Source organism: Mauremys mutica, chromosome 3 (assembly GCF_020497125.1).
Source record: "Mauremys mutica isolate MM-2020 ecotype Southern chromosome 3, ASM2049712v1, whole genome shotgun sequence".
In the NCBI taxonomy this organism is placed as follows: Eukaryota; Metazoa; Chordata; order Testudines; family Geoemydidae; genus Mauremys; species Mauremys mutica.
In genome coordinates, this window is record NC_059074.1 from 191426154 (window position 1) to 191451917 (window position 25764).

At 42.4% G+C, this 25764-nt stretch overlaps 1 protein-coding gene across 1 annotated transcript in view; it reads left to right on the top strand.

Moving 5' to 3' along the window:
- The window catches only part of PCSK2 (proprotein convertase subtilisin/kexin type 2), a 192573-nt gene that overhangs the window by 26646 nt on the left and 140163 nt on the right, over positions 1 to 25764 (top strand). The window contains exon 2 of the mRNA XM_045011505.1: positions 5172 to 5276. Within this exon, the coding sequence (XP_044867440.1) occupies positions 5172 to 5276 (105 nt within the window). The remainder of the gene's footprint in view (positions 1 to 5171; positions 5277 to 25764) is intronic.

The window sequence follows — 25764 nt, forward strand, 5'->3', positions numbered from 1 at the left end:
AGCTTTAGCTTTTTTTAGCTATCACATCATAATATGCTTGTTATGCATGTACCTCCATTCTGATTATACTAAATTCTTTTGCAGTCCTCTTGGCTAATGTTCCCTTTGCTGGTTAAGGAATTAATTCTACTGCTGTAGAATAAGGAAGTTACCATCAAAGATAGGGTCAATTTCTAATCTTGCATGCACCATGACAGCACTGTGTGTGTGTTTCAAAATATGCTATTGCACATCTAAAATCTGAATTTGACCCTTTATATGGTTTCTTTTCATTAACATCTGCACTGAGTCTGTCTGTTATTCAAGAAAAACCCCTTTTGGTATCAACAGATGTTTTATCCAAGTAAAGACTGAAAAAAGGTTAAAGGCAGGATTGTAACTTGTACTTTACACATGTGCAGGGGAACAAAAAGGAACAAGAGCACCTCCCCTACCCTCTTACAGTCCTATGTGGGACACCCACACGTTGGATCCAGGTGCAGATGAGCAGCTGTGTGCAGTACATCTGTTTATTCCCTCCTCAAAGGAGGAGGGCATTGAGTGGACAGAGAATGGGTGGAGACTTGGCTCCACCTCATGCTTTTTTTGACACTGCAGCTGCTGAACCAACACTGGAGCTGCAGAGGGGGTATTTGCTGATGGGATAGGCCAACAGCAAATTACCCTCCTTGAGTGATGGGGCAGCAGCAGGAGAATTGTGGCTGCGTAGGTTACAGCCCCTTTCAGGGATACTTATGTAGCAGCACAGCTAAGCACTACCCTTCTTTATGGGCTGTGTGCTTGTGACTGAGCCTCTCTCAGTAAATTCCTCACCCTCTTTTCTGCATCTGGGAAGGAAGAATCACAGAACAGGTGCAAAGTTCATGAGCAAATTAAAAAAGCCATTTGAAACCAAGATAATTTTTACCTCCCAGAGTATGGATTTCAGGAGGAAGGTGCAGCTAGGGATTGAGACAGGTATAACTTATGTACTTGCCTCCTACACAGACTTTAATCATGTAATCGTTCCCTGGCTTATCAGTTGGAACAGTAGCCTGAGAAGCAACAAAGACATCCCAGAGTCACACGCAAGCAGTAACAGCACCCAGTGGAATACTTTTCACTTCTGTAAAATGTAATCTTGCTTCTGTGGCTAAAAATACGTTCTAGTAATTCCTGTCATTAGCAAAGCCTCTTCCCTTTCAATGGTCTTTGTTTCCCCCTTCTAGTTTGTAATGAGGTTTTAAAATGTATTTTTAGAGGTGGTTCCTTTACAGGGTTGCCAGCAGTTTGGGGCAGGGATTTTCTTTTAGTTCTGTATTTGTACAGCACCTAGCACAATGCGAGTCCCTGGCCATGATTGGGGCTGGCAGGTGTGACTGCAATTGTAATGATAAAGGAAGAAGCCAAACATGACTTTATTTTTACCGTGTTGTTGTTTATATTATTAACTGGAGAATAAAAAATTGGGAGAGTGTCATCTTGAAAGAAGAGTCGAGATAAGCAGGATATAGAGAGGCTCTTTCATGATTTTGCAATATCTCTTAGAGCTTTTTTAAAAATTTACAAGAGTGGTTGCATCAGAAGAGTTGATTGTAAGGAAGTGTTGAACATGATCAATATAAAAGATGCCTGAAATCCTTCGAGGCTTATTCTCACCTTGATACACATTGAGAGTACTCAGTGCTATGTTATATTTGTACATCAAGTGGAGATTAATCTGTTTGCTGTTCTCTTCTATGTAGGTACTTTCATGGCCCTCATCACCTTAATATCTGAGACCCTCAGAATAATTAATACTCTACTTATTCATCCTTACAACTCTCTCTGAGGGCCCATTTTATACATGAGGAGCTGAGGGACAGGGCAGAGTAAGAGACATGCCAAAGGACATATGGGAAGTCTGTGGCTGGCATTAGGGGGTAGCAAGCAGGGCAATTGCCCATGGCCCCATGCCATGGTCCCTGCAAAGCTAAGGGGCTTGGGCTGGGCTTGGGCTTTGGCTTTCTGCCCTGGGCCACAGAGAGTCTAATGCTGGCCCTGCTTGGATGCCCCCCTGAAACCTGCTTGCAGCCCCCAGGGGGTTGTGGACCCCCAGTTGAGAACCACTGCACTAGAGTGTCCTTCCTCCTTATTGGTCATGGAGTTACTGATACTGACATTTTATTTCTTTTTTGTAACAGACATGAATCCTTTCATTCTGATTTCACCCTATTACAAAGCAATGGTCAGCATTTCCATTTGCAAAGCCCCAAGTTACTGGTGGAGAGCAATATTGTACCATTAGTTACTTTCCCCTGTGGTATCACTGGTCAATGAGATGTTGCTGAATCAGGACAGGACTTCAGGAAGCCATCTCAAAAGCAGAGGGCCCAATACGGCTGTTTGTGGGTTTGAGCAACTAGTTAAGTCATATTCATCAAACTATTTCACCTTCTAGGCCTAGTTTTGTGTGTGATCTCTTTCTGATTTCTCTCAAGATCTTCATTATTTATAAGTGTTCACTGAAGAGTTTAGACAAATAATTTTCAGATAATTGTTGGTTCACAAACTCTTTGCAAATTGTTCACTACCACTATTAATTACTGACAATTCCTGGTAAGCAACTGGTCATTTGGTCTTGTTTCCTTACCATGATGGAAGCCTTTCAACAGGAGATTAACAAATGACCAATAATAATGAATAATTCCAATGCAAATTCACAAAGCTTTTGGGATTCGCAAATATAATGAAACCGATGGTTCTCTGACTATTAATAAATGGGTACTATCACTCTCTGAATTACAAAAAATCAGATTCAAATAGCTCATTTGTGACTATGTTCCTGAATCTGTGATTTTCATTACTTGACTTGGTCTAGTTGCTTTTGCTTACGGTCAAGTCCTCTACATATCCATAGTTGTTTTGCTATACTGTACAATATGTAGGCTCAGCCCAACAAAATGTGCATAGAATGAGCCATAGGGGCCTATTATTTCTCTCCAGATGTGTCCAAAATAGCCAAGAGAACACGTTTCTTTGAAAGCATCAGAAATGAATTCTTGATAGGAACTGATTTGGATGCTTGGTAAAAAGGAAAAATAACCTGACTTCACTGGGGGAAATAGGGAGGAAACTTGACCATGGATTTATGAGAGCTGGAATAATCCTTGTAGTACCCTCTGTTGAGATGAGGGCAGTGTAAATACATAACAAGTCTTCCACAGTGGGGAGTCAGCAGGACCTTCATCACCAAAAGTGCAAGTCTAGGTCACTTAAGTTAAAGGAGTAACTAGTAGAAGACTTTTATTTGCTGTGTGATCTACTTAGTCATTGTGTTACACTCAGATCGTTTCCCCGAATGGTGAGAAGTTCTCCATGCCCTCTCCTTCCTCTCTGGCTTGATGACCTTGTCACCTGCAAAATTTGGGCTCTCTTCTTTCCCTCTCTCGCTTTGCAGTTTTACTGTCCCTGGGTTCAACTGTACCTTTGAGGCGCAGCCCTGTAATGGGGGCGATGTGGAACTGCACTTTTTCGGGGGGAGTCTAGAGAGGAGATCCACATAATGGAGGAAGACTTCCCCTCCCCAGAGCCTCCTAGCAATGCTGGGAGAGTGCAACTCCTATTACACCCCTTTATAGAGAATAGCCTACTTGCCCTGCATGCTGATGTCAGTGCAGAGATGGGTCCAGGACTTCACTTCCTCCTGCATCTTTTGGGAGCTATGCACTGCCAGGCCCCATATATACTGTAGCTGTAGGGGATGCAGAGATGGCAGTCAAGTGAGGCCCTTGTGTAGTTTGCACAAGGAGAAAAAAGATTTGTTGTGGCCTTCCGCTCTGCCCCTGCATACACAGTGCAGCTATGAAAGGGTAGGCACAATCTTGGCCCAGGTTAGCATTAAAGTCGATCTAGTCAGTGTATTTCAAATGGTAACTGATCCAGCTATTTTGCTTATCCTCTATGTTCACTGTACATCTTTGCGATATACACAAATATATCCTGTGTGATCAGTCTAAGGGCTTTCATCTGGAAGGCCAAGATTTAGCATCGTACTCTGGATTCTGGGAATTACCATGAGAAATAGCTACCTTTTTTGTGAAGGTGCCCCTTTTAGACTATTTTTACTTGAATCACTGTAAAACTAACTTACAAATAAGTCTCAAAGACAGGCAGAGTCTTGGCCCTGTGAGCTGCTGTTTGATGTTACGTATCAAGTGCGGTAGACTCTTGGATATGAGTAGACCCTTTGGAATCTGGCCCTTGATCTCAATTTTCAATCAGAAAAGTTGAATCACTATTAATAATTTCCATGCTTATATTTTCATAAGTATTACAGACTCATTGATAAAAATGTTTTGGATTTGTTTTGATTTAAAACATTTTAAAAACCCCTATGAGTGTTCGTAATTTTTCTTAATTATTCCCTTGATAATGCCGCTAAATTAAGTCCCTGAAACTGAAATATTAGCATCATTAAATACAGCTTGTTTGGAGAAGTAAAAATTTTAGGTTGCTAAAAGGGGAATTAAAAAAAACGTTTGGTAGATTTAAATAATTTATTGGACTCTGCCTGTGAAAATAGAATTATCAGAAGGCTTTAGAACTTGAGACACAAGTGGAGCTTTCTGATAGGCTATCAGAAATGTTGTACCATGCTAATAATGCATGGGACCATCTTTTTTTTTCTTCCCCTTATTGTTCTTTATCAATTTCATTCCACAGTATTGAGAAGAAACTCCAGACACTGCCTTTATCTGGTAGAGAAAATCACTCTGCTTTCTGCCCTAAGTCTTAGAGCTTCATTTTAGGTGCAATATAATGGCTCAGAAAAGCATTTCTGTCTTGCCTTATTGCTGAAATACAATTTGTGGTAATTCTAAGTCATTTGCAGTAGAGAAAATTTTGTCCTTTTATTTTGGATGTTTCAGGGAATAAGAAATAATTCTGATGTAATTTGGAAGCCCTGCAGAAATACTGGTGCTGCAGACCTTGAATGCAGAGTGACATTGATACCAATGTTTACAAGTGAAACAATACATTCATAGCAAATAACCCTAATGTTATAGGGTAAAAATGCCTAAGTGACTTAGGAGCCTGTCTTTAAAAAGTGAATAGGACTTAGGCTCCTTTAAAAAAAATTCCCTATTGTTCTTAAGTGTATTTGTTTTGGCTTTGGGTTTTTTTTTTAATTTGCTCTTTCTCTTCCCCAGCTTCCCTTTACAGATGCTGGGTACCATTTTTATCATAATGGCATCTCCAGGGCCAGGAGAAGGCGCAGTCTTCAGCACAAGCTTCATTTGGAAAAAGACCCGAGGGTAAGCTTTTCCCATTGATTTGCCATCCAGCAATCATGATTTCCATGCCAACCAACTCTGCAGTATGGGATCAGATAACCATGAAGTCTTAACACAGGTAATTCCATGCCTGACCCAAGCTTTGTGACTGCTGTACAGAAGTTAAAACAACCTAAGCCTTGATTTTTAACATGACAACAACAGTCACAGCTCCGAGCTTGAGTCTTCCACCCTTGCTCACACTTAGTAATACTGCCCTCTCTGCTAGTAGCCTCACTTGCAGTCAATGAGTTCCAAAAGGCATGTTTCAAACATAAACAAGACCAGCTGCTCATTCAGCCCAGCAGACTCTGACTATTATTCTAGAAACTCCAGGTCCCACTTGCAAATGAAACTTTTAGTTTTAAGAAGCAACCTCCCTTCTCTCCCCTCCCCCTCAGTATTCATCTCACTGGTGGAAAGAAAAGGTCCTTTACCATAATGCAGTGATCTAGCAGCAGTTTCTTCTCTCTCTCTTCTTCAGAGTTTTTGCTATTATACAAAAACCTTCCTTAGAGGTTTTTAAGGTCAGGCTTCACAAAGCCCCGGCTGGGATGATTTACTTGGGAATTGGTCCTGCTTTGAGCAGGGGGTTGGACTAGATGACCTCCTGAGGTCCCTTCCAACCCTGAGATTCTATGATTCTATGAAGATAAATACTAGGGCCTGGTCAGGACCAGCTAGCACAAAAGTGTTTCTACTGCCCAAAGAAAATAATCATTCTTGACATTCATCTTATGAAAGCAAATAGATGATCAATTTATTCCCCTGAATACCCAACTCCATTTCTGTTGGTGAGGGAAAGAGTTGTGCTGTTCCATTCTACCTAGGTTTTTGTTGCCCTGCCTATCATCATGGTATCTGAGCACCTTTCAGACTTAATAAATAAATAAACAAGAAGAAAGTTATTTTAACTAAAACTGAGAAGCTCCCTGTTGCTATGTTGGGAAGCAGGGTTGAAGAATTTCCAGCTCACTCTCTCTGCCTTTGCAGGAGATGGTTAAAATAACTTTGGGCACACATCCACCGACAATATGGCACCCCTCCAAATTGTAGTCAGCCCATCTGACAGCTGCTAATGTGTGTGTTGCACCGGCCACTTTATCTGAAACCAAGCAACTGCCAGCTGCTGGCGACATCCGCTTCCTTTAGGTCACACTCTGTTGTGATACTGAGAGTTCAGTGAGGCATCATGGGTCCTATGTCAGTATCAGTCAGGTGTGCAGAATGTCTCTTGATACTCTGAACTACCATCTTCAAGGGTTAAAGGATCGCCGTGCCCATTAACTCCTGGGTTTCTTTTCTAAGACTGCCAGCAAGGGCAACAGCTAGAGTTGGGTATGTGTGTGATGCAGACCCCTGCCCCCTTAGCATTAAACTGAGATTCTCAAACTCATTTCATATAATTTACCAAACAAGGATTGGACAGTAAGAACTTTCAGACAATAGCGCCCATTGCAGGATACTAATGAGTGGACTGAGATGTAAAAGTCTCCAATTTTCCTTAACCATCCAGTCCTTAAATAGTCAGTTTATTAAGAACTATTTAATAAAGAACAGGAGTCGGCAAATGTGAACGTGGGTCAATATGGAGATTGTTTAATTACATGTAGCCTACATTTCAGAGCTGCTCTATTTTGTATCCATTCTATGGAAGTAAAGAGGACTTCAGTCTCCAGGGGTCTCAGTCTGGGACCTTTCGTAACCAACACATTCACTTGAATTTTTGGTTTTAATTTCCACTGCCTCCTGACTGTCCTGCTGATTCCTGCACTGCCACATAGCGTAATGATGACTTAGCTTTACGACTTGCCGACCTGCTCTCCCTTACTGAATAAACCCATATCATAAAATAATTGGGAATATCCCCAAAATGTGGCAAAGCAGGGCCATGGATAAGCCCTGATATTTGGTACACTGTTCAGCTTCAGACAGAACTGCTGATTTGCTTTAATTTCCAAATTGGAAGCACACTCTGACCTTTCTGATTCTTTCCTATCTTGGTGTGTTGCTCAGTAGGCTCTTTGGTGTTTTCTCTGTGGCCCTCCTAGCAACTTCATGTGTAGCCTCCCAGCTCTCCTAATACTCTCCCGGTGCTTTTAGGACATTCTCTTCCAATGAACTCCTGGCCTTTCAAGCTTCTCTTTGCCCTTAGAGTTCTTGATGTTTCTCACCACCATCCTAGTATCTCCTCTCCATCCATGCTGGAAGGTCATCCAAGAGAACTTGGATTTTTGGCTCCTAACGAGATGGCTTTTAGTCAAAGCACCATGACTTAGAGAACAGTAATTATTAACACTCCAAAGTGTGATTTCAGTGCCATAATAATTCATCCCTCATGAATGATGAGATAATGAGGGGATCCTGAAAGCTCCCGTGGGACTTCAAAATAAGAAAGCAGTTGCACAGGTTAGTCACTTTTTATTATACGTGTTATGAGCACAAATAAAACAAGCTCTGATCACAATGATCAGTGTGGGAGCAGTCATTAAAGCTCTAGCCATGTGCATGGATAAGAGCAAATGTGAACTACAGACACATCACTCTACTTCTGAACTCTAAAAATAATCTCTGCAGCCACCAGTGCACCTAAGTGTAATGACTTCCCTCTAGACCATTTCCCCCAATGTTTGCTACAGAATAAATGTCAGCACTGTCATGGTTAATAAATTCAACACATGAAACTAAGAATAAAATGCTATTAAATTGTCAGCATAGCCAGAAAGCAAACTGACTGTCTTCAAAACACACGGTCCACTGAATCTCTGATGAGCCAGTAAGATTAATTTTGTATTTGTATCTATTTCTACCCAATTTTTTTGAGAAAGTGAGAAATAAAATCTGTGGGTATGAGCTGGTGATCATCTGTATGTTTTTCAGTTTGAAGGGACTACAATTCCTATCTAATTTTAATTATTAGTTGAAAACAGTGCAGATGTTCATTCAATTAATTAATGTTCTTTAATCAAGTAAGTCCCTTGAGGAAACCATGTCAATTCTGCAAGAGTCCTGGGAGACAGACAGCAGAATGCTACTGAAAAGGGGTTACTGTATAATCTCCATACACTGCACATGCAACAAGATGTCTTTAAACTTCTTGAAAAGGATCAGTTGTATAAAATGTCCTATATGTTTGGTGCCAAAATAATTTTGAGATATGCCAAATGTATTCAGAATTTATATGACAAAAATCACTGCTGTTGAGAGAGCCGGGTTCAAATGTATGTTAAGATGCCTTCATAGAGTTTGAACAGTGCTTCAGTTCCTGCTAGGAGGAACAACCTTACTGCCATTTGTTTGGCAACAGCTATCTCAATATTAATGAAGTTTGAAGCAGTATTAGCAGTAGAGGGTGGTAGACACAATAGTGTTATAGAACACAATACTGCTGGGGACTGGTGAAGATTCAGAAATGGGCACATGAAGCTCATGAAGGTATTAAACCTCCTCACAGTATTTTTAATATTTCTTTCTCTTAGAATGGCAAGTACCATGATAAATTGCACTACTTTGAATGGTGGATATCCACTCTTGATCTTGTTTTAAAAGATGATTTCTTAAAGTAGGCATATCACAAAAGGATTACAAGACCTGAAATCCATTTATAATTGCTTAAAATACTTTTCTGCCATAAAATGTTTATCAGGTAAAATTCACACTTGGATTCACATGTGTTTTGCTGAATATCCTGTATACTTACAGTAAACACTGAAAGAAGATTATGTAGAAAAGAAGTGCCAAGTATAATCAGAAAGTGTCTATGGACTATTCTAGCAATTTATTCATGATTCATATACAGTATCATCATGAAAAGACCACTGAGGCTGAGAGGGGAAACAAACAGAGGAAGGAAATTCACACTATCACATTCTTGCAGTAGCCAAAAGTGATCATTTGGACTAAGCAGCTCCATCATGCTGCACACAAGGTCAGGTCCTGTCTCCCCCAGGTCCCAACTAGATGTCAGAGGAGAGCTCATTCAGACCCTGCTTGCATCTTGAAAGACATCATTTAAAATGAAGAACTAAGTATTAGCTGGTGTTTCTAGGGTGGGTTATTTTGTTTGTCTGGTTCTGGAGAAGAGGAGAAAAGAGTTTGTTATACCTGTGGAAATAGGCTTCTACAGAAATGTCTTAACAAGGGTGTATGCTTCTCCTCTTCTAAATCATTTGACACACTTTCAGTCAAATCCTCATTGCTTTGCTCCCTGCCTCCTCTGTTATCTCTCCAAAGGGAAAGGCGTATAGCAAGGACGTTCTGCAATGTGAACTTTGCCACATGTCCTGAATTTGTAGAGCTTTCCCCTATGACGATTTTTTTCTAGAGGGACAACATGTCCTTGGGGAAGATCTTGTACTGCAACCACACCTCCCCCCCCCGCATGCTGGGCATCACAAATGGTGAAGCACAGCAAAGCTGTCTGTCTGTTCTGCAGCAATCATGCCTGATGGACCCAAGTAGTTGCATAGCAGTTAAGTAGAACCCATTCAACAAGGAACCATTTCTTAATCTCCTGCTGCCTCTTCTGACCCTTCAGGACATTGAAGATAATGGGTTGGGGAGGGCTCACCTCCTGGAAAGACAATAACTCTGTGTCCTCCTGTGATGGACTATTCACCCCACACCAGCCTAGAAGGGGTTTATGAGAGTAAGGAGAGGCCAATTAACCAGATAGGCCCCATCTGAGGGGAATTAACTGGCTTTAATAACCCCTGAGTAATGATAGAACCCAGCTGGAATGGAATAGGCAGGGCTAGGATAAAGCCAGAAAGCTGGCAGTAGCATGGAACTGTAGTGAGGGAGCCTGTACCCACTCTCTGGACAGTAGATTAAGGAAGGGAAACCAGGTGGAAAGGGTGTAGGAAAAGGATTAGGGAAATGGCAGCAAGGTTTAAGGTGGTACAGACCTTGGCTGCTGATTAGAGGGTCCCTGAGCTAGAACCCAGAGTAGAGGGTGGGTCTGGGTTCCCCTCTAAGCCACTGGGGAAGTGGCACTGGTTTGGGCAGAGAAGGGAAGGCTTCATCTTGGAGGCAGAGACTTTGATACCCTAAAAGAGGAAAAAACAGTCATCTGGCTAGAGAGCCAAGCCACAAAGATGGAGCAACCTGAGTCGCAGACAGAGAGAGAGAGGCAGCAGCAGTAGGGCAAGCAGCAGAAGGGAGTTGGACCTGGAATGAGCTAATCCCCAGAGTGGCCATGAGGAGGTGCCCCTAGCAATGAGTGCACCCCAAGACAACTCCCTATGCCAAATCCTTTCATCTATGCTAAAAGAACAGTGATGGACTTATGGATGGCTATAGGTTATACGAGAAGCCATGCCAATCATATGGGGGGGTTGGACTAGATGACTTCCTGAGGTCCCTTCCAACCCTGAGTTTCTATGATTCTATGATATGGTTCAACCCTGTGTCCTGAACGCTCAGTCTTGATGACCACAGAATCCACTTCTGCTGGTGTTGCTAGTGAAGGTTTCAACAGCTCTGGCTGATTCTACAGTCTTCCTCACTGCTGTTCACAATGATGTCTGCTGGGTGAAGAAGCTGTGGATGTCTGCCACTGTAGCCATTTCCTGGCAGTTTGGGTGCCAGAATCCTAGAGACTTACCTCAAAGGTGAAAAGGCCAGGATTACAGGGCAGATGAAGGATGGCTGGGAGCAAAAGCAGGAGTGGCAGAAGGTTTGTGTGAACAGACAGGCCCTTCAAGAGCATATCAACCTGCTGGTGCAAGGACTGGAACTCACCCATGGTGGTTGCTAAAATCACAGTAGTGTTCGGGATAGCAGTATGAGTAGGAGGCAAACGATGAGGATTGGGGTATTTACCAGCCAGAATACAACAAGTGCAGTTGTATAACAATTTTAGTGAAAGTAAAACTGCATCTTCCTCCCCCACCACCATTGTTTTTATTGTTCTATTTATTTGGGGTGCCTGATTCTCTGAAGTGTAATCTGCTTCAGTCAACAAAGAAAATGTGAGTTGATTGCAGAGCAGAGACTGTGCCAAGAGCAGAGACCTTCCCAGCCTAGTAGGTGCAAATAAACAACAGCTTTTCCTTCCTTCATGCACATTGTAAGATCTTAAAAGAGAACTCACAATCCCGCCTCTGCTGGGAGGCTTAAAGGTATTGTTAGCAAATGTTTTGAAAATGAACATGAATGTTAAGAATACACAGCTCTTATTTCACTTTTTAGGTGAATTAATTTTTAGTTTTTTGTTTTTGCTGGTGGTATGTAGTGCCTCTCATATAAGGACTAGGAGTTGAAACTCAATTTTTAAAACCTATTTGTTCTATCGAAGATTGTTTTGTTTTCTTTCAAGTTTTAAATGAAGACATTTTCCTCCCACACAGTCTCTCCTTTCAGGAAGCTGCGTACATTAATTCCACTCAAGAAAGAAGCTTTAATATAGGGATGAGATCTGGTTCTAGCTTCACATAGATACATACGTTCAGTTCTGAGTATGGTGCCTTGATGCTGTGGTGATGAGTCCATTAGAAACACACATCCAGATGAATAGCCACTTACCAGTGATTACTCCAAATGTAATGGTTTAGAAAGTGAGCCTTAATGGGTAAATGTGTAAGGGCTGGGTCAGTGGTAGAAGGAGAAAACCATGTAGGGTTTCTGGGGCTCTGTGACCAATGGACGCAGTTTGGAGGAGCCCTTAAACTGCTCTAAATGCTGCCAGGGCTGAGGCAAGGACAGAAAATCAGGGAGCCATAAATGTAGAGAATCTGGCCTTTAGTCTTAAAAAAAATCATTGTTTTATGCACTTTTACTATATTTTAGATATACCTCATTGATATGACAGCTTGTTCAGAGATGCCCAACCATTTTGCTGGAGCCCTATTTGAGTGGATTGATATTTGGGTGCCCCCATATCTAACAATTGTCACATTCTTCTTTTCTCTATGTTCTCTCTTCTGTCCTTATATTTGTACATCTCTGTGCTTTGATATGTGATTGTGACCCTCATTCCCCGCACTCTCCAAAAAGCTGCATGATGCGTAGGGGCACCTGTGGTACCTAAGCTAGCTTGAATCAAGCTAACTTGCATATGTCTGCGTGAGCTGCAGACACACCCTGAGATTTCCATGTAGACACATCCGGAGTCTGAGACCCTGCATGTTTAAGGTATTTCTGTGGCCAGCTGCATTTGGGGAAGGAAGGCAGGCTGCAGTCCAGGAATCACTTGCCACTTGTCCTGCAGCAGCACTTTTGCAGTGGGAGATCAGAGTGGATCTTCGTTCTCCTATTGCTTTTCAAGTCCCCGTGGCACCTCTCCTGCTCTGCACGCATGCATGTGGACTAGTCTGCCGTTTCTCCCAAAGGGCCAGGTCCCCAGATTGGGAAGCACAGGATTAAGGGCCTGATCCAAAGCCAAATGAAATGAATGGAAAGACTCCCATTAACTTCCTTGGGCTTTGAAACAGGATCTTAGGTCTTTACAATTTGTACAAAGAACGGGAGTACTTGTGGCACTTTAGAGACTAACAAATTTATACAGCGCACTAACAGTGGGCACAATGCACTGCAAAAGCAGCTTCCCAAAAGCCACACTGGGTTTACTGCTCTCCTTCTGGACAATTGTATATAGGAATGGGAGAAGATGGCTGATTGTAATTAGCCAAAGGAGATTTCTTGTCTATCTAATATTAAAAAAGAACAGCTGCATTGAAATAACATATTCAAGTACTGTCCTGGGGTGCATATATTTAACTGACCGTATCCCATTATCAGAACTCAAAGTGCTTTGCATATATTTTTGTATGCACATAAAATAGTTAAGAGAAACGATTGTTTTAATGGATGTCTTATTCTTGGAGGCTGAGATTAAACCACCTGTTCCTATCCTAAGACAGGAAGAATTTAATTGACCATGTTTAGTAAAAACACACCTCAGAAGTGGAAAGACATTGACCAATTTGAAAAGGCGTACAAAATAGGAGCAAAGGGTAGGAGCATCAGCTGTAGTCTGATGGCAAAATGAGAAATATTGGAAGGATAATGGGAAATAATCACAATATTTCTGTAAGAAACGGTGTAGAATGTGAACTTAGGTCAAAATTATCAAACTTGGGTGTCCGGTGTTCAGGCATCTTAAATAAGTGGCTTGATTTCCACAGATAGGGGGAATTTGCAACGTCATTTGAGTCTGTTAGAAATTGGTGTGACAAATACACATGAACCACACATTCTTTGCATTGTTTGTCTTTCATGCACGCCTCTTTGTCGTTAGTGTCTTGTATAGGACAGCTTCCTATGGAGTTTCACACATATTTTAAATTCAAAACTGTTTAACACAATCTTTCTTCACGTGAAAATATCACAAGAGGTGGACTACGCCTTGTGTGTCTATGAATGAAATATCTGCTGGTTGCCTTTTGTTAAGAAAGCAAACAGCCATAGAATACTCCATAACTGCTGGTACATTTGAAAATGAATAACTGTAATATTAAAGTGTATTGCCCCTGTTTATAAGACTTTCTGTTACAAAGCTAATTTCAATATAAGTGCTCTGATTGAAACTTCATGGTTCACAACTCAGGATTGAAACATCCCCAGTTTTGCAAAAATCAAAACCTTAACTAGTCTTTACTCAAAAGCTGGCATCCTTAGCACACTTCCACAGCATTTCATTAGAAATTTAAAAATAAATGAATGTGACTGAGTGTAACATCTTGCCTTTTTTTTTAACAAGTACGATGGCTATATTTTGCACCTACATTCCTTCCTTTGGTCCCTTATCCCTATGCGTGTGCTGAAAACAATACAAAAAGAAATTTATTCATTGTTTCATCATCCTTAGCCCACATCCTGCTTTGGCCTTTATCAAGGACACAATTGCATTAGGACGCTGTGTGGTCATTGAATCTTCCTGGCAGTGAGGGAGTTTGAATCCATCTTTCAGGAGCCCCAGTGCTATCTGCAGCCCCATAAGACTAAAATGTAATGCAGCTGGGGTCCGAAATACCTAAAACTACAAGTAGCAATTTTAAATAAAAGCTTTTTAAAAGTCTAGTGAGGTTGCTGGGAAAAGGTATTTGATTCATCCTGGGCTGACCACATGCACAGAAGATGCCATGTGGAACCTTAGTTTGTCTAGAGTGACTGACAATGTATAAGGGAAAAGGCAAGCAAAAAAGCCTCTGCACACTTGGATAGGTTGGGGCTTCAGGGGATGAAGAAAGTTTTATCTCATTTTTCTTTATTTGTGGTCCCAAGAAAGCTGCCATATCGTATGTAATACTCAAAGATGAGTGGGTTGGAATACAGGTTTTCTACCCACCATATGTATGGAAAATAGGGTTTGTTTAAGAAAAAGGGCCTTTTGCATAGTCAGTAAATATATCAATATGCAAATACCAATTTATTTGCTTCCAGCGATTCTATCTACTTTTTTTTGCCAGTCTGTTAACTGGTACCAGTTATTTCCCTTGGCTTCATGAGCTGCCCTGTGATGGTGCACCTGATGAGGTATTTCAGTAACCCCTGCAATCCATCTGGAGTACTGGAACCAAGAGGGTGACATGTTGGAGAAAGGAGGTGTATCCATTACTTCGTTGGTCAGTGTGCTGTGTCTGTCTGAGAGTCAGATCACACCACAGCCTTCTCCTTTCTCCGTGTGTCTTCTGTTTGTTGTTTATGTAATTTCCTTTGGCCTTGGCAGATGCAGAAAAGTGGTTTACCATGGATGTGACCATTGGTTATGCAACGTGAATCTTGATGATGTTCCAGGATGCTGTCTGTCACTGGGATGAAAACGGTTGGGTTCCTAAAACTGATTGATTGCAGTGTGGTTGTAGCCATTTTGGTTCCAGCATATTAGAGAGACCAGGTAGGTGAAGCATTGGATCAACTCTGTTGGTGAAAGAGACAAATCTTCCGAGTTACACAGAGCTCTTCTTCAGGCCCAGAATATAGAAGAAGAGCACTGTGCAGCTTGGGAGCTTGTCTCTTTCACCTCGCCCACCTTGTCTCGCTAAAATCAAAGAGGCATTCCTAGTGAAATTCACCCCTTTTTACTCAGATTCTGCTGAAATATTTAATTTCTATATTTAGGAGTTGTGATAAAGCAGAGAAACTGCCAGCCCAGCACAGCAGGGGTTAAAGAAAGCCTTTGGGCTGGGCCCAGCTAGCCCCGCCCTGCTATACTGGCAGCCAATACCAGACTTGGAGGCAGGATAAAAGAAGGGAGCCCAGTTCCCAGGCTTAGTTCAGGGCTGGCTGGCAAACAGGTAGGAGCTGGTTGTCTCCCTGTCTGAAGGGACAGACCACTGGCCTGCCAGTCAGGTCAGCCATCTGGAAGTAGCACTGGTTTTCCAGCCAAGGGAGATTGTGGAGGAACCCCCAGCAAAGAAGGGAACTGAGTGAGTGAACCTCAGAGATATATTGGGGACTTGGCCTCACCAGCTGGAGGCTGCCTCCCCCTCCCCCCCCGAAGTAGCCTGGAACCCCAGCAAGACGCTATCTAAACGCCAGAGGGAATCCTGGGGGAAGCAAACCTCCCAGTAGATTGGACTAGAGGGGCCATGCCCTAAACTGAACAGACTGGTAGGAAGTAACCCAGGGCAGCGGATTTTGACTCCTTGCTGGGAGGGACTCCAACCCCCTTGTTCCAACCCCCAGTTGCCTGGGTTGGGATCCAGTGGAGAGGGAGGGCCTGGGTCCCTGTCTCCTCCCCGCAGCCTTCAAAACTGAGTCCACACAGCCTTCAGGGGTCTGAGAACCAGACAATCTAATCACTAGGCTGCTTGGCCACCCGAGCCCTATTACAGAAGTTTTATTTTAGGTATTAGTCCTGAGGTTAGCTATTATTTCTTGAATCTTGGGTGCAATGTTTGGCATTGAGACACTAGCCAATTTTCCAAATGCTTGGAACTTACTGTCTCCATATTAACAAACAGCACAAAAGGCCTTTCCCATTTTCTGATTTTTTTTGTGTGGGTAATTATGCCGTAAACTCATGTTCCAGGTTGTGAAGCTGACAGACTTCCCTAATTAAGACTATTTAATGTAGAGTATGAAGAATGATTTAATTGTGGTGGCAGACCAATAGAATCATGCATAGGCAAGGTTTGTTGCGCCCATAAATTTTATAGCACTGTATGACAGCATTGAGAGAGCACTGCCATAATCTTTTTAAAAGGAAATGAAACATTAACCAAGGGGGGGCTTTGTTTAAGTAGTTTTAATAAATAATGAACAAGCAAAGAAACCAGATTAGTGGATATGTCTCTTTTCCTATATTTATAAAAACCCACACACTATTGGATAAAAAATATTGCTAGCTTTTTTAATCAAACAAGAACTGAAGTATTTTTCTCATCTGTCACGTTGCAGATTACAGTGTATTCTGCAGGAAACAAGTAATATCTCCATTATAAGTGGAGCACTATTTCATCTATCATGTCTTCCTGGGTCAGGTTCTCTTGTGCTTTATCTACTCTGTGTGAGGGTTGGCTTTTAGGAGAGTGTTCCAGCTAGGCCTGAGTGTTGAGTTTAGAGTTTTATCAAGTTTACTTCATTGTGAGCATCATTTATTTCCCTTTATAGCTCAGTTCAGAGCCTCCTTGCAAGACTTTTTATGCCAGGTGTGCTACATCGCATTAGAAAATAGAATCTGTTAGATTCTGTAACTAGCAGGACACACACACTAAAGGTAGATACAAACCCCTTTGCTTTCACAATGTTTGAACCATTTGTAAATTTTGGTGTGGTTATGAGCATGATAGACATTTAATTATCCAAGTTCAGAACTGATATTCTGTGAAAGGATGAAGAAGCAACAGTCACAGTTTTAAGTATAGAATGTAAATACTGTGAGCTAATCAGAATCAATATGTGGAGGGACAAAATATAACCTTCACATCAAATGTGGAGGAAGAAAGGTTGCAGTCAACAGGACAAAAATGTAACTATTATACAGTATGTCAGCTTGAGTCATTTGATACATATCATTCCAAATAAGGGAAATGAAGTGGAGGAAAAATCAAGGCTGAGTAGAGTGCTTTGGGTGACTGAGCCATGGAAAGGAAGTTCTCTCACTGGGTTTGGCATCTTGATTCTGCTGGCAGTGATCAGCAGACTAGAAATATTGTCACACATCAGGGAGATGGTCCAGGGTTTGGTTTTTGTTCTGTGAGATTTTGTATGTTTGGTATCATGACTAAAGAAAGGAGGACAAACCAAATAGAGGAGGAAAATCCTGTAGCTGTTGAAGTTAAAATAATGAAGTTATAGATACATAGGGTGGAGTGCTGGTGTACATTGTGCAGAAGAACCTTCCCTTGTCACTACCACATCCTCACTCTCTCTCCTGCCACTAGGATTATCACATTATAGGAACCTTTTTCACTGCATGCCTTTCTGGGGCAGGCCCTTTAAATTTGCCAGGGCCAAGTGGCTGCAGCCCTAAGAACAAGTCAATGGGAGTCTTTCCATTGATTTCCAAGGGGTGTGGATTAGGTCCCTTAAGCGGCCATTTTGCAGTTGATTAGCTGTCTCTCACTCGCTTTCATCTAGATTCTAGTAAGTATTCTTGTATGTATTTTGTCTCTCTTGCCACTTTGAGGCTTTGTACATGCAAATAGGATGTCACTGAAAATGAACTGCTTTCAAAAGTTTCTGTTCAGCTAGATTTATAAATATATTGTACAAGTGCCAATTTTTACACTGTGTCAAAGTGAAAGCATTTTAAAAAAGAATGAGGCCTTGATTCACCAAAACAGTTGAACTCGTGCTTAGCTTTAGCCACATGAATAATTCCACTGATTCCAATAGGATAAAGCACATGCTTAAAGTTAAGCACATAAGTAGTTTCCTGGATTGGGTTTGAATCGCCTATGTTAACTACAGTGTAACTCCTAATACTACTTGCATTGATTGGATACTTACAATGTGTTCATCATGTACAAGGGCGTTCTAATGTAGAGTATCACACCGCCTTATTAAATATAGAAAATTAAATACTTTAAAACAATTCCTGATATAAGGTGTTAAAACATGTCCATTCTGAATTATCTAATTGCTAAATTGAAATAATCTATTGATTTGCAATTAGAAAAACTGCTACAGAAAAGAATAACATTGAGATTGGACACTATATGGTTATGTTTTATGAAAAAGTGAACATAATGTATTGCAAAGAAACACTACATAGGATTACTGGGACAAAGAAAGTTAATCTACATCATGTGCAAAAAATATAGAAATAGCTATATAGATAAATGAATAATATAAAAGAAAAATAAAACTACAGTATAAACTACAGTTGGTTTATACTGTGGTGACATATGTAAACCATGACAAGTCATTGCTGAAGATGACATTTAAACAGCAGGATAAAGCTAGGAAATTGCTTAATTTTCACCAATGTCTAAAATGAACAAAACCAAAAACAACTCATCACAAACCAGCGTGAGAGTTATTATACTTTATCCGTAACACTTACATCATGAGTTCATGAGACTTCTCCATCTCTAATTGCAGCTGAAATATGTAGTATATTAAAATACTTCATGTGAGCTTTGCTTCTTAAGAGTATACACTTCAACCCTGAAACTCAGTAGGTATCTAGAAAAAGTAGAATTAATTGGTTAAAACCCCCCTACCACTGCTGTGATGCCTACAAGCTGTTATTATCTGGCATTGGTTAGTCAAGTAGTGAGTGCAGACTCTGCTTTTTTGTTAAACTGTGTTTTATTGTAACCTCATCCTCCAGTCAACCTCCCACTCCATTTCATTTACCTGGTGTGCCCTGTCTCACATGTTGATTGTAAACCTTGTGGCCCAGGGATTGCCTTTTTTGTTATTTGTCTCTGCAGTTCCCATCCCTGATCCTTCATTGGGGTTGCTGGACTGTATTGCAATACAAATAATAATGGTGAGAATAATGGAATGAGGAGCAACAGTCATGGGATTTACACGTGGGGCTTGAGGCTGGGCCGCCCGGGGGGGGGCAAGTGGGGCAATTTGCCCCGGGCCCAGCAGGGGCCCCCACGAGAGTTTTTCGGGGCCCCTGGAGCGGGGTCCTTCACTCGCTCTGGGGGGCCCTGAAAATTCTCGCGGGGCCCGGGCCCCCGGAGTTTCTTCGCTCCCAGTCTTCGCTGGCGGTGGGGTCCTTCCTCTCTGGGATAGAAGGACCCCCCCGCCGCCGAATTACAGCCGAAGCGGGACCCGCCGCTGGAGTGCAGCCAGGTCTTCGGCGGTAATTCGGCGGCGGGGGGGGTCCTTCCGTTCCGGGACCTGCTGCCGAAGTGCTCCGAAGACCCGCGGTGGGGGCTGCATTTCGGCGGCGGGTCCCACTTCAGCGGTAATTCGGCCAAGGGGGGTCCCCGCCGTGGGTCTTTGGGGCACTTTGGCGGCAGGTCCCGGAACGGAAGGACCCCCCGCCGCCGACTTACCGCCGAAGCGGGGCCCCCCACTGCCGAAGACCCCGGGCCCCCGGAATCCTCTGGGCGGCCCTGGCTTGAGGTACAAATTATTGTTAGCAGAGAGCAGTGCTGAGATAGTCGTAGGATGCTGAGTTTTGAATGATTCAGTAGGGTGAAGTAAGCTGAGTGGAGCAGATTCTACAGGTTGTTGAACCATCAAGAACATCGCACCCAGCATATGACATGAAACATGGAACGTCTGGTTGTAAGAGCTACTCTTCTCCAAAGGTCTGAGTCCGTGCCCACTGAAGTAAATGAATGCCTTTCCATTGATTCCAGGCGGTGTTGGATCAAGCCCAAAAGCCTAGAGGCACATTTCTGTAGCAGTAGCAGCTCCTATTAGTTCCTTTTAGTGCAGCTCTTAAGCACACTTAGGCCTGGTCTACACTACAGAATTAGATTGATGTAAGACAGCTTATGTTGACCTAGCTCTGTAAGTGTCTACACTAAAATGTTGCTCCCACCAATGTAACTCACCCACTATGCTGACTTAATAACTCCACCTCCGCAAGAGGCGTAGTGCTTAGATTGATGTGGTTAGGTCGATGCAGTGTCAGTGTACACACTGTTACTTATGTCAACTTTAGTAGCCTCCAGGAGCTGTCCCCCAATGCCCTGACCACACTGGTCACTGTTTTGAATTCCACTGCCTGTCGGCCAGGCGCACAAGTATATGCCCCTCCCCTCTAAAGACATGCAAATTTTTGAAATTCCATTTCCTGTTTGCTCCACCTGGAGAGCTCACCTAGCAACTGACCATGCGGGCTACATGCTGCAGATATTCTCCTGCCTGGTGTACACAGGAGGTTGTGGATTTCCTGGGTCTGTGGGGAAAAGAGGCTGTGCATACACAGCTCCAATCCAGCCATAGAAATGTTAGTATTTATAATGTGGGGCATGGAGGAGAAGGGCTACAACAGCAGTGAAAGCCTGCCTGCCTATGTCCTCCACCGAGGATGGCATGCAGCTCTTCGTAAAAGCAGCACGTTTGCAGCTCCACACCACAGCAACTGTTAGCCACCTTGCCTTCTGGTATGCCTGCCACAGCAGTGAAAGCCAAGGAGCTGTGGCAGGCATACCAGAAGGCAAGGTGGCTAACAGTTGCTGTGGTGTGGAGCTGCAAACGTGCTGCTTTTACGAAGAGCTGCATGCCATCCTCGGTGGAGGACCCACCCCCAACAACCCCATGGATACTTTGAAGGGCCCCAAAGTGAACAGTGAGGAGCAGGTGTTGAATGAGGAGGAGTATGGGGGGCAGGAGACTGGGGGATCCAGTGGCACAGCGAGCCAAGACCTGTTTTTGACTCCAGAGCAGTTGAGCCAGTTCCTATAGTCCAGCATGGGCAAGCTGGATGCAGGGGAAGGAACCTCAGCTAAGTGTGTAGTTTGCTTTGATATTGCAGGGACACATCTGTTGATTTACTCTTTTTTAATAGTGCTAGAAAAGATAATGAAATAACCAAATATAGAGAGAGTTGCTATCTGCTTCTCATTCCCCCTTCACAGTTGGGCAGAAGGGGCCCTGCAGAACAGTTTATAGGCACTGGGATATCCCATGAATCCTCCATAGAGCTCTCTAGGAAACTTTCCTGGAGCTAGTCTGCAATCCTCTGGGGAAGGCTGCCTTATTTTTTCCACTGCAGTAGGACACTTTCCCATGTCACTCAGCGATTAGTTCATCAGGCGCCATTGAGGCACACAGACTAGCAGCATACGGACCTGGTCTGCAGCCAGCTGCGTGCAGGAGCTGTTCCTTTTCTGGCACTGTTACCCTCAGGAGTGAGAGATCAGCTAAAATCACCACCACCTGTGGAAAATGGTGCAAGTATTCAGTTCAATTGCCCTATCCACAGATACTCATGCCCGTGAGCTATTTTCCCCCACCCCCTTATTGTTCTAACTTGCTCCCTCCCCACCTGGCCATACTCACCATGGCTGGGACGGCTGCCTGCTCTATGAATCCCAAGGGAAAGTGAGAATATAGTGCTTGTAACTTGTGTGGCTCCAGGGGAGTGAGTTAAGTATATCAAGTTTCCATTTATTTTTTGAATACTCTCACAATAGTACCTCTGTGTATTGTATCTTTTGCATCTGGAAATGTGGCCTCGACGGTCTCACCATCCACACCAGTGGAGCAACTCAGCCAGATAAGGAAGAGAAGGAAGAGGACGTGGGATGACGTGTTCCAAGAGATCCTACAAGCCTCTGGTGGTTTAGATACCGAGCATAGGGCTTGAAGGATAACCCTTGCAGACAAAATGAACAGGGACAGAGTGGATAGAAGAAAAGCACAGGAAAAGGAAAGAAAGAGATGCTAGCACTTCTCAAGTGGCAAACAGACATGCCGGAGACTCTTGTTGACCTTCAGGTTCAACAGACCCTGCTTGCCTCCCTCTACAATCCATGGAGAACGGCATTCTAGGACTTCCCTACACTACTAACACCCACATTTCATGTGATGTCCGGGGCTGCTGCACTACCCCTACCATTCCACCCTGGGGGAGAGTGCAGCTATTTACAGCCACACATACACCAACCCTGTCTCTCACAGGTCAGGGTATGTGTTTGTGAAACGGAAATGACTGTTCTTTCCCCTACAAAAGTTCTTTTCTCTGTATTTATAGAATTTTATTCAGTTATAAATGTGTCTGTTTGCCTGGGTTTGGACTAAAAGTCTATTTATGGAAACTTAATTCATCTTTGTTAGTTCACAACATATGCTGGCTGGGGCTGACATAATTCACAGAGAACAGCAATAGGTGCAGTTGCGATGTTATATTACTACACACACAGCACTTCTTACAAGGTTCATATCAGGGTGCAAAAAACAAATGCAGGCAGAACACATTACCATAATATGCATTACAGCAGCTCTCTATTAAACCAGTCTTTCAAGCCTCCCTGAGCCATATAGCTCCCCATTGAGCTCTTCTTATAGCCCTGGTATCTGACTGCTCAAAATCAGCAGACAGCTGCTCCACCTCCCCCAGGGTGGAAACTTCCCCCCTTTGCTTGACAGATGTTATGAAGCACTCAGCAGGCAGCTATAACCATTGGGATATTTTTTTCACTGAGATCTAATCTCATGAGTAGACAGCACCAGTGGACTTTCAAATAGCCAAAGGCACATTTAACTGTCCTTCTGCACCTGCTGAGCCTGTAGTTGAAGTGTGCCTTGCTGCTGTTGAGGTGGCCAGTGAACAGCTTCATGAGCCATGAGAGTAAGGGGCAGGCTGGGTTTCCCATGATCACTGTTGGCACTTCAACATCCCCAGTGGTAATTCTCTGGTCTGGAAAGAAAGTTCCTGCTTGCAGCTTTCTGACAGGTCTGTGTTCTTAAAGATGCACGTGTCATCTGACCAGCCCGCGTTGATGTCAGTAAAACATCCCCGGTGATCCACCAGTGCTTGCAGTACCATAGAAAAGTAGCCGTTTCTGTCGATGCACTCTGTGGCAAGGTGGTCAGATGGCACACATATCCCTATTTTGGCACCAATCACGCTGCGCTGTTTGGGAACCCCATTGCTGCAAAACTATCCATTGTGTCCTGCAGATTGCTCCTCTAGCAGCTCTGCAAATACTGCAGGATCAGGTGCACCATGCTCACAACGCTCATCACAATAACGCAGAGCTCTTCAGGATCCATACTTCTCACACAGATGCCAATGTGTGGGTTGTTGAACTTTTGAAAAGTTTTTATTATGGGATGCAGATAAAATTATGGGATGGATAAAACTGCATCATGGAACTTTGAAACCATGTTCCCAATCATCCATGCATGACTCGTTTGCCCCCATGAGGCATTGCAAACCCTTCTCAAAACACCCTGTGTTAGATAATGGCGAGTTGCACAGTGGGATAGCTACCCATGGTGCACTGCTTTCTGCATTGATGCAAGTGCTGTTAGTGAGGGTGCGCATTGCCGACACTAGGAGCATAGTGTGGACATGCAAAAGAGATTTAATCTGCTACCACTGTTTAAGCTACTACCACGGTTAGAGAGAAGAGTAACTAAAAATCCTAAAAAGGGCAGCTGCGTGCAGTATTTGCCTTCACTGGATTGTAAATTATCACCTATTCCCTGATCACACTCCTATCTACTCACCCCCATCATGCATACTTACCTCTGTACTCACCAGTGCTCAGTTTAGTTCAGTTTATGCTGCTGAAATTGGCTCAGTAATTTTTCACATACCACGCTGACTGCACTTGTGTATCATAATGGCAGGATCCATAATGTTTCAAATTCAAGTGAATATTTGTAATGAATCATGTTTGTATGCACAGATTGGCCAGTGCTATTCTTTGGCGGAATCCAGAATTGTGTGTCTCATAGAATTCCTTTCTTAAATCCTCATGTCCACCTTTCATGTTTTACCTTACACTGAGGTTAGCTAATTAATATCTAGCACATAGGAAAAGATGTTACAGAGCCACCTTTTGAGAATGAGAATGTCTCCCAATTTGGAAAGGGTTCATGTTTGCTTTGGTCAATATCTAATTGTAACAGACAATATGGTCTAGTGAAGAATTGTAAAACTGTTTTACAGTCTTTTAAAAGATTGGAAATAGATTACATAAGCAGCATTACAGTTATAAAATATTGATGTCAACCTAGAAAAGAAATCGCATCCGATATGGTTTGTTGCCCAACATACCCTAGAAAGTCTTATTATAGATTTATGGCAATTTATTCCCCTTCTTCCTTGACTTTATTTAACAGGCATTTAAAGTGACATATATTGAATATAGCTAAAAACTAGTTCATTATATACACATGCAGTACTTTACATATTTTTACTAATTTGCTTGTTTAAAATTAATAATTTTTTGAACATATTTCAGATTGATTGATTGCATTCTATTCCCAGTGACTATTGCTGCAAGTATTTTATATTTGGAATCCTTTTGTACAGTTTGACTGGTCCCCCCGTCACATAATATTACTCCTGATTCCTAATTGGGTGGCATACAAATGCATAAAGCTTTTAATGACTGTGCCAACATTTCTTGTATGAATAGGTACAACAAAAGGTTGCACAAGCACACACACCATTTTCTTTGCATGCAAAAATCACTCCTACAAAAGGTCACAGAAAGTAAATGGAAGGTCTTGGAATGCCATCCAAATGGATTCAAGGTTATATTCTAGGAAATGTTTTCAAATATTTTTCTGAAGTAGTTGTTCAGTTTTACGTTCTTTATAGCAAGATGGCTGCCTCTAATAGTAGGCTCAGAATGGCCACTAGTAGTTACAAACGTGGTTATCTAAGGGCACTGGTTATCTAAGATGACAAATGCTTCTTACTTTGTGAACTTTTGTACTGTTTACAGATCAGGTCTGATCAGGAAAATCAGTATGAAATGATGCTCTAATGGGTACCTTAAAAACTCTGTGGGAAAGGGTTTTGTTCTAGTTAGGAGCTCCATGCATTTCTTGCTATCATAAATAGATCCTGATTGATATTACAATCTAATCTACTTGCGTGAAGTGGAAACAAAATAGTCACATTGCTTTAAGTAATTGCTTTATATTTTATATTGGCACCAAACTACAGACTGAATGCTGAAAATAAATAATCACATGCACAGTTAATTTTAATCTTTCATTAATATAGTCTGTCTCCATTTCTCCTGAGTATTTTTCCTCGGTCAAGAAAGATATGCCATAGTGTGTGCTTCAACTGTTGCAAACCTGAAATCTCCACCGAATAAATCATTGCCAGATTTAATTAGGTCTTTTATATTACAGGTCTCCCAGCAAAATTGCTAAATGGATTACTGCTTGTCTTTAGTTTCATGTAATCCTGCAGTGTTCTTCTGAATATTAACAACTGGTTCTCCTCCCTTCTCCCCTCAGTTCTGCTTGCTTTATTTGGAAGAAGCCCCAAACTTTATTTTTCCCCTTTCTTTTTTCGGCTACCAGTCCACAATGATGGGTTGTGTAGATGTTTCTCAAGAACTTCAGAAAATCACTTCTGAAACGAATGCCTGACATCCACTGAACACACTGGTTTGTTTTGTTTCTGAAGTTG